Raw genomic sequence first — 9,540 nt, 5'->3', positions numbered from 1 at the left:
TGACAGATCCTAAGAACTTGTAGACAGTGTTTCGTAGCCACCTACATGAGCTCCTATTTACTAAGTCTCTGCTAGCTAGAAACTTGGGGGTGGGGCGTGGGGAGGCGAGTGAAGATGGTGAAGAGGAAACGCCTCCCCACGGAGGGCTGAAAGCACCTGGCAATGTGGTCATGTGAACAAGAGACCCTAACACTAGAAAACTTTGCGAGTTGCCCCTGGCAGCAAGCACTGTCTTATTTTCTCTGCTCAAGACCCTACAACAGGGCCGTGCCCTTAAGGCAGTGCCCAGCCGTGCCTCTCTCAGACCTGGGCAGAGGGAAATTGCACTTGGTGCACTGGGCATCACAAGTGTGGAAAAGCAAGTTTATGTAAAGACACCTTCTCACTCCGTGCTCGCACACAGCGGTGGCTCTGCATAGCCCAATGCCAGAAGCCCCCACAAGCCCCCAGGGAACTGTTATTCCACATGCTCCCCTAGAACCTGAAAGGACCAAGGTTGGAAGATGTGCTGCTGCTGCTGCTGCAGCTGTTACAGAATATCAGCTTGTAACCAAGTGGGGTCATACTGGTTGAATACTCTATCAACTTGCCAAATTCATCCCCTAAAATAACAGGAAGCTAGTGGAGTCTGGGACAGCAACGTGGGGCACTCTAGTCACCTGAGGGTCCAAACTCTTGATTCTCTCTGTGACCCATTTTGTGAATTCCCAAAACTATGCACATCTGTACACAAATGCTAAGGAATGGGGCTGGAGAGATGGCTCCGCTGTTGAGAGCACATCCTGCTCTTGCAGAAGACCTGGGTTCAATTCCCGGTACCCTCGAGGCAGCTTACAACCGTCTATAACTCCAGCTCTAGGAAGTCTACCGCCCTCTTCTGGCATCCACAAGCACTGCACACAGATGGTGCTTATACATGCAGGCAAAGAACCCATACACATAAAATACAAAAAAAAAAAAACTTTTTAAAAATGTTAAGGATCATTTTATAATATTGAGAGATATGTATACTTAAAAATGTAAATTTTTATAAGTCAAAGCAAAATATATGAAGTGTGTGGCTATTCTACACATTGATAATTAATTATGTGTCTGGATTGCTGGAATAACAGATACATTTGAGTAGAACATTTAATAGCATTCAATCTTCAAGAAGTTTTAATAATTATTTAATACTTAAATAATTGGTATCCAAACTTTTACTAGCCATGAACTTTATATTTTGAACTTACCTCTGCCTTTTAAAAATACTATAATAAAGTTAATTTAAATTGAAAACAAAACTAGTGCTTTATTGAATTGTTTTAGCGGACTTTACATAAATTAGGTAAACTGTAATTTGAATTAAGAAAAAAAAAAAACCCAAGAGCTTCAGCATCATTTCATATGGCTGGGATAGTAGCACATGCCTGTAATGCCTCCAAGCACTAGGGAGGGAGGAAAAAGATTGCACAGGTTTGAGAATATCCCGGCCTACACAGTAGTGAGTTAGAGGCTAGCCAGGGCTATACAGCAAAATGCTGCCTCAAAAAGGCTAAACAGCTTTCATTTTTAAAGTTCTAAAATTATGTCTCTCCTCATCCGAACACTGTCAGCCCATCAATGGAAAACCCAGATGTGTGCAGCTAAATACACCCAGCCCTGGTACTAGGTCATGTCAGTCACAGCAAAACCTAAAGTTGCACAGTCTTTACAAAAATATTCTGTTCCGGTAAAAGCCTGAGGAATGCATTTACTGTTGGCTCATATATTAACTCCATGTTGTGTGGGATCTACTCTCATAGTGCTGCTCTGCCCTTGACAGTGTCAGGAGGGTGAAGGTTTGGGGGTGAGGTAGATTTATTTTCAGAAGGTATTTTCAGGAGAATAGGCTCCCATGGGAGAAAGCATGAAAGAACAGGGAGCTGATGTGTGGCTGGAACCACGGTGAGAAACTGAACAGTTGGTGGTCGAAGGGGAAGGTACAGAGATGATGTGGAACCTTGGAGCTCCATGGGGGTAGGAGCCACGGTCTTTGATCTCTGAGGTATTCCTGTGCCCAGTGTGGAAGGATAGATTCAATACTCCATGCTGCGTGGACTGATGAAAGAGTCTGAGGAGAGAGACCAGCATCACAATGACAGTCGAGAAGGCACTCTGACCGCACGTGTTACTAACGCATCTGCTGCGTCCTGTTTTCTGCACATGAGCAGGTGGATATGTTTCTCATACACCGGTATGCCTTAATCGGCATTCTGAAGTCCGTAAAACTCACTGGCGTTAGATATGACGGTTCCAGAACTTACAGCAGCCCCAAGCTTCACGTGCATCTACAGTGGTCCTCAGCCTTCCTAATGTGGTGACCCTTTAATACAGTTCCCCCACCCGCCATAAAATTATTTCATTGCTACTCCATAAGTGTAGTCTTGCTGCTGTTATGAGTCATAATGCAAGTATCTGATGTACATGATCTGATATGCGACCCTTCCGAAAGGGGTCGCACCCCACAGGTTGAGAACTGCTGGTCTACAGGGCTGGAGTCTGAGTTAAGCTGTTTGAGATGCTCTATAAGTATAAAATGCTCGCCGGGCATGGTGGCGCACGCCTTTAATCCCAGCACTCAGGAGGCAGAGGCAGGAGGATCTCTGTGAGTTCGAGACCAGCCTGGTCTACAAAGTGAGTCCAGGACAGCCAAGGCTACACAGAGAGACCCTGTCTTGGAAAAACAAAAAACAAAAAACAAAGAAAAAAAACAAGTATAAAATGCTCATAAAATAAAAAAGTTTAAGCTAAGAAGAAAACAAATATCATTAGCAAGATTTTGTGTACTATGAGAGCTTGCACTTACATATTTAGGGCATAAAATACATTGTCGAAATTAATTTTACTGTTTACTTACTCTTAAGTGTAGTTAATAGAAAACTAAAATTGTCTATGTTGCTTGAATGTGTTTTACACTATGGTTTATTAAACATTATTCTTCTAGTGGATACCAGCATTGCATACTTCATTCACATTTTGGCCTCAAATTGTGAAAAACAAGAAAGAAAGAAAGAAAGAAAGAAAGAAAGAAAGAAAGAAAGAAAGAGAGAGAGAAAGAAAGGGGCATCCACAAGGCATGATGACACGTGCCTGTCATCTTGCTGACTAGAAGGGGGAAGACAGGAAGATAAACGAATCTGAGCCCACCCTGTCTCACAAAACCAACGAATAAATCACCTTATACCAACAACCAATATGGCTCATTCAAACGAATATGAAGACTCAGGGCAGGTTAGAAAGGGTGAATTTTTGCTATGAGGGATTATTAAATTTAATAAATTTCCAGCCTAATCTAGTGGCCCACACCTTTAGTTGCAGCACTCAGGAGGCAGAGGCCAGTCTAGTCTGCATAGTGAGTTTCTAGACTTGCTTTGTAGACCAGGCTGGCCTCAAACTCACAGTGATCCGCCTGCCTCTGCCTCCCGAGTGCTGAGATTCAAGGCCTGCGCCACTATGCCCAGCTAGTCTCTGGCTTTATTACAGTGCAGGTAAATGCACGAAATGTCTTTAGCTATTCCTTACTCAAAGGAAGCCATATGCTTACATGTATCTTAGCCATTTTACTGCCATTTAAATAACAGGGCTTTGCTTTGTTCAGCTTGCAGGTTTGGGGCGAGGAGTTGGTGGTGGGGCCTTGTGTTGTTGTTGTTGTTGTCGGAGCAGGACCTCTCTTTATATGTCCACATGACCTCACAGTTCGCCCTGCCTGCAAGTTGCATTGTCATTAAAGCTAGTAAGCATAGACACTTGCAAAGCAGATTGGTCTAACCAGGAACACTCTCTACCTCACCTGTGAGGACGATCATAACCTCAACCGAACTGACAGAGAACGCTCTCCGTGTCTTGACCTCACTCATTCTGTGAAGCACTTAGTTTCAGTTTTCATCGGAACAATTTTCACTCATACTCACATCTTATTGATCTAATAGTCAGTTGGACAATACCTTATTAAATTTCCCAAGAGCAGTTCTAATAAGTGTAGTCGGGTTTGACAAGTGTAGTCACTGGGTTCTCATGGGCTCACCTAGTGTGCACAGAAGTACATACAAGGACACGCTAACACCGGCCGTGGGTATTTACTCTGCTGCGGCTCCCCTCGGCGTGTTGCGTGGCACACCACCACACCAGTCACAGCTAGAGTGTGCGACTGGATGGACTAGTCATGTCTAGTTAGGAAATTTGTTACTTTAATGTCACCGACCATGCCCATAGATGACTTAAAACATCTGAAATCACCTGGGTAATACAGTCTGGGGGGGGGAGCATAAGGAAAAAATATATAGCTTCTTTTTTTTTTTAATTCTTATTTTTATTTACAGCGTGCACGTGTATATGCTGTGTGTGCAGGTGCCCAAGAGAGCCAGGGAGAATATCAGATCTCCTGGAGCAGGAGCTACAAGTGGTTGTAAACTGGGTGCTGGAAACCAAGTCCAGGTGTTCTGGAAAAAGCAGCAGGCACCCCTATTTATCCAGAGCTGGCTCTCCAGTCTCTCCAGTCACTCATCCTTACACATGGATCTACACACGTTTACACGTTTACATATCCACGGATCTGAAAGTATGTCAGCCAGCCTGACAAATAAACCGCTAATAAAATTACTGGTAGGTTAAAACATTTTATTGTTAAAACAATCAGTGATGCCCCCTGAGAGGAAGAAAACACCCTGTGTGTGCAACAGAGGCGCTGAGTAAATACGAGCAGAACGGCATACGAGCTGAAATACCCCGCCAGTCCACACACCTTTCCTTTTTCACATCGTTATATTTATGCCCAATGAGGAAACGCCTGCTGTTTATCCTCCAAGTGAACTTGATGTAGCAGTCAACTGTGACTTAGGCCATTCCAGGCAACGCTCTGTGGGAGCCGTGACCTGAAAAGCTCTTTGGTAAAAGTTACCGAAACTGCCACAGTGTTCCGGAAGTCACTAAGTTCAAGTCCAAGTGAGAATGGAAGTCATAGCTAAGGGGAAAAATGTTATCAAATGAAGGCAAATTAAGGCCCTGCTATTGGACAAATGTTTCTGCAGCCCAAAGACCAAGGTGGAGATGGGGGAGTGAGGGGCCCACTTAATCCTCCTTGAGACTCACTAAGTTGGGTAGGAACCTACCCAGTTAACTGCTTGCAGAGAGGACTTAACATATAGAGAGCACACTTCCTTAGTCAATCTAGTCCTTTTATTATTTATCTCGGAAAGAAAACCGTGTTTCTATGTGTAGGGGGGCACAGTGACAGCAGAATACGTCCATAAAAGAGGACAGGAAATGGGATTCAAACCAGCAGAAAAGGCAGAGAGAGGCAGCATTTAAAGTTCTCCACAGACTTAATGTGGTAATGTAGACCAGAGACCTGTGGGAAGTCAATGGTGCTTCACCTGATGCTCCCGTTTTGGAACCGTTCAACCACCTGTACAGACAAAGAGGCAAACGTCACCTTTTGCTGAAATCCCACTTTTTTTTTTTTTAACTTTGCCATATTCAGGCCAAACTTCCAAAACTGGCCCAAAGATCGAAACTAAGGCTAAGAGCCTGCCCTGCCTCCTCTCACTCACAGGTACCGCACTATGAGCGTGCCAATTTAAAATTTATTATTATTATTTTTTTAATCTCAGCAGAAACTAGGAAAGCTATTCCTTTTCAATTTAGGATTTGGTGGGTGTGGCAATCTAGGAAGACCTGGGAAATAACTACTATTTGGTTTGGATGTTATGCTTGTCTACCATTAAAGGAGCATATAATTATAGCCTAAATGTAGACCTGGATCTTGAACAGACTAATCTAAACGTTCAAAACGTGTACCTTTTAATGTAGCCATCGAAAGCTATAGTATACCAGATGTTAGGGCACTGTGCAAAACACTGAGCTTAAGCCGAAGTCAGGGTTATTTAAAAATCCCCTTTGTATCACCTTGCTCTCCGGCTGACATTATGCACCTGAGGGGAGGTCTTCATTTGATCTATTTTGGAGACGTTAATAACATGAATTATTTTGTAGATAGTGCAGGCTTTTGTCTACATGCAGGAACGCTCTCCTTCTCTGCTAGAGGAAACCCTTCTTGCCCCTCCCCCCACGCCTCATGTCTTAATGTTTCACAAAATAAATCTGGAGATCCTGGTTCGGAGAGATTGGCTATTCGAGACAAAGTAGCTAGAGGAAAAGTAGGAGTGGAGGCGAGTGAGCTACAGGGTACAGGGCTTCTCTATCCTGTTGAAAATGGGTCGGGGGGAGGATGCGGGGGGTGGAAATCACTAATATGTACCAAACTGCTTTTCTATCCCCAGCATCCTCTCTGGAAAGACACTCAGGCAGGGGAAAAGCGAGGGGACGCCATATAGGAGAACCTGGGAGCGGCGGGGGTGGGGGACCCGGGACCCGGGAACCCGGGAACCCGGCCTGTCACCTGACTGACTGCCAGGAAGACGGACGTGCAGCTGGGAGCATCTGCAGGGGGTGGGGAGAGACCTGGTGGAAGGCGGCAGGATCCAGCGCTTCCTGGCACGGCGCTGGCTCCTTCCCCAGTCGTGCTCTCCCACTTTCGGCCGGAGCCTGCCTTTCCAAGACCTTGGAGTAAACTCTGGCCGAAACCCGGGTTGGTCCCCTCTCCTCGTAGCCGGTGGGAGGGGGAAGGGTGTCCCAAACCAGCGGCTTCAGATGTGCACAAGGTACAGGAAATCTTAAGTAGTGTTATTTGTGGCACGAGGGCGGGACAAGAGGTCTGCTTTCCTAAGAGAAGACTTCGCGTCGCGACGGAAGGCTGGCGTTCACCGGAGGGACGCGGTGTGCGCGGGGGCAGGGGGGCGGACCCCCCCACCCCAGCTCCCGCTACTGAGTGCGTGAAGTGACAGGCTGTGGGAGTCCTCCGGCTTGCGCCCCCTTCCTGCACCACGGACTCCAGCCCCACTTACTGCTCGCTCCAGGGTGAGCGAGCTCCCGCCGAGCCGCGGCCCCACGCCGCACTACCTGGCCGCCCCGGGGGTGCCAGCCCACAGCGCCCCGTGCGGCACCCCCCGCGCAGCCCCTGCCCTCCCACCTGCGCCGCGCGCCCGCCGCTCCGCGCTCCCGGGCCGGGCGGCTCGGCCTCGCTCGCTCCCGCGCACTCGGCGCAGAGCGCGCGCGCCGGCCGCTCCGCCCGCCCCCCGCGCTCTCCCCGCCCCCTCCCTCCCCCGCAGGCACGAGCGAATGTAGCCCGCGAGAGAAAATGGCGGCGGCGGCGGCGGCGGCGAGCGATCGCGCCTCGTCGTCGGGATTCCCGGGCGCCGGGGCGGCGAGCCCCGAGGCGGGCGGCGGCGGCGGAGCTCTCCAGGGAAGCGGCGCGCCCGCGGCGGGCGCGGGGCTGCTGCGGGAGTCAGGCAGCGCGGGCCGGGAGCGCGCGGACTGGCGGCGGCGGCAGCTGCGCAAAGTGCGGAGCGTGGAGCTGGACCAGCTGCCGGAGCCGCCGCTCTTCCTCGCCGCCTCGCCGCCCTGCCCATCTACTTCCCCGTCGCCGGAGCCCGCCGACGCGGCGGCGGCAGGAGCGAGCGGCTTCCAGCCCGCGGCGGGACCGCCACCCCCGGGAGCGGCGAGTCGCTGCGGCTCCCACTCCGCGGAGCTGGCGGCCGCGCGGGACAGCGGCACCCGGAGCCCCGCGGGGGCCGAGTCGCCGGCTGCAGCGGCCCCCTCCGGGTGAGCGGCTGGGGCCGGGCCGGGCGGGCAATGAATGAAGCGAGCACGGCGCGCGGCTCCCGGGGTTCCGATCGTGGGTGCTCCCGCGTCCCCGGAGCCCTGAAGGTTGGGCGCCCCCACGGGCACGGCGTGGGGACGGGACGGGAACGTGCAGGAGAGTTTGTTATTGTTTGCGGACATGTGACAGGCGTGCAAGCCGCGAAGGTGCGGGGCTCCCGGGGCCGGGTCTTGAGAGCCCCACGGCGCGCAGCGAATGAGGGGGGGGCACGGAGAGCGAAGGTTGACGGTGGTGGGTCTGCGCGCTGTGACAGGGAAGAGCTACTCGGTCCCACGGGGCCGCGCGCCCGCGGGCAGGTACCGGGCAGGGCTCAGGCGGCGCGCCCCGGGCGGCGGCCGGGGGATTCCGCGGACTGCGGGGGGGGGGGGGGCGCCTGTCAAAGCAACTCAGGCGGACGCTGCGGGCTGGCGGGGCGGCCGGGACTGCGGGGACTTTGGGCTCCCCGCACTGCGTTGTCTCTGGGATATTCCTACTGCACCTCTTGAGGCGAGAGCGCCTGGTGCTGGGAGTTTGAATCCGCCTTTGAAGTTCGCATTTGGCGGAATGCTGTTGGGTCCAGGACCGGATGTGTCAGCCATTCAGTTTCAAAGCAGTGGGGACTGTGCGTGGCGGGGACAGGGACGGTGCGGGGCTGCAGGCTTTGCTCGCTGGGGTCTTCCGGTGCACTAGAAGTAGGATGTGCGTAAGATAGTTTACACCAACGGCTCTTTTGGCCTCGCCCTTTTTTAGCTACTGGAGATTATTGTGTTAAAGGAAATTCTTTTAAGTATATGATACTTTTTTTTTAAAAAAGGTTCTGATTAAAATATGCAAAAGCATAAAATATGGGTGGATGTGTCAAGTTGCTGGATATGCTTTCCTGATAGTCGCCCGGTGGCCGGGTAGAATTTCTTGACGTTTGCTGTGGGTGGAGAATGTTTTATTGTGTGTCGAATCTGACAGTAGGAATGCTTGGTTTCGGTTAGTTATCTAAAGTAATTTGACCCTTTTTTGTGCACTGGATTGTTTAAAATCACGGTCCGTTTATTACTTAGAGGTCGTTTGCCCTCCCCCACCCCCACTCCCAGCAGTAAAAAGTATCCTGAGCCCTGTGCTCTGGCAGTGTGAGAAGGGAGGTCGTGGCTCTGCTCGAGTTTTCAGTGCTGCACTTGCACACGTATCTTCCTCTGGGGTTTCCTGTTTCTGTGCAGATTAGCTTAAAACCTCACCATAATAATTCTTAGATGGCAGCTTTTACTACAGATCAGCTGCCGACGAAAGGAAAAACACTGACTCCAACTTTGAGGAATTCATTTTATCTAGTTCTGTAAGACCTACTTTTTTTTCCTACGTGATAATACAGTTTGCCACACTTCAGCATTATACTTAATATAATGGCTTATGAGTATAGCATAGGGGCAACAATTGCAAAGGTGATAAATAAAATGTCAGTGTGGCCTCTAGACATGAAATCAGAGAACCAAGGTAAAGGTGGGTAGAATTGAGTATGAGTAACTGAATTATACGAGCTTGGCCTGCCCCCCCTTCCGCCCCAGGAGTGGCTTATAATTGCACAGGCAGCCTTTAAAAATAAAAACTGTGAAAGCCTCATTTGCAGTAAAATATTGATTCTCAACCCTTCTGAAAGAATAGTGATACCCCCCTCCAGTATTGTAGCACTGGTTTGAAATTCATTTCAAGTCTGCTGCTATAAAGCTCATATCATGAAGAAGAGGTATAGGGAATTATTGTCATGTGTTTTGTGTTTCCCGTTAGGATGTTTTATGATTTTATCATTTAAAGTCTTGAGGAAATAATTATAA

General features: G+C 49.7%; 1 protein-coding gene and 1 long non-coding RNA gene across 3 annotated transcripts in view; one reads left to right on the top strand and one right to left on the bottom strand.

The window, feature by feature from the left end:
* Positions 1-5,174: 5,174 nt before the first annotated feature.
* On the bottom strand, positions 5,175-6,536 carry LOC311609410. The gene is made up of 2 exons (XR_014783378.1): positions 6,419-6,536; positions 5,175-5,425 (listed from the first exon to the last, which is right to left on the bottom strand). It is a non-coding gene; the product is annotated as an uncharacterized lncRNA (long non-coding RNA).
* MAP3K1 (mitogen-activated protein kinase kinase kinase 1) overlaps positions 6,466-9,540 on the top strand; it is a 70,764-nt gene continuing 67,689 nt past the window's right edge. The window contains exon 1 of one of the 2 annotated variants that reach the window (XM_084802493.1): positions 6,466-6,607. Coding sequence is in view for 1 of the 2 variants with exons in the window: in XM_084802492.1 (XP_084658618.1) it covers positions 7,217-7,680 (464 nt within the window). In the remaining variant the exon portion in view is untranslated. Of the gene's footprint in view, positions 6,608-7,185; positions 7,681-9,540 lie in introns of those variants that run through there. The other variant, XM_084802492.1, reaches the window with a different exon arrangement.

Source organism: Acomys minous (assembly GCF_964271855.1).
Source record: "Acomys minous genome assembly, chromosome: 11".
In the NCBI taxonomy this organism is placed as follows: Eukaryota; Metazoa; Chordata; class Mammalia; order Rodentia; family Muridae; genus Acomys; species Acomys minous.
The sequence above is the reverse complement of the archived record's forward strand: the minus strand, read 5'-3'. Positions and strand labels throughout refer to the sequence as shown.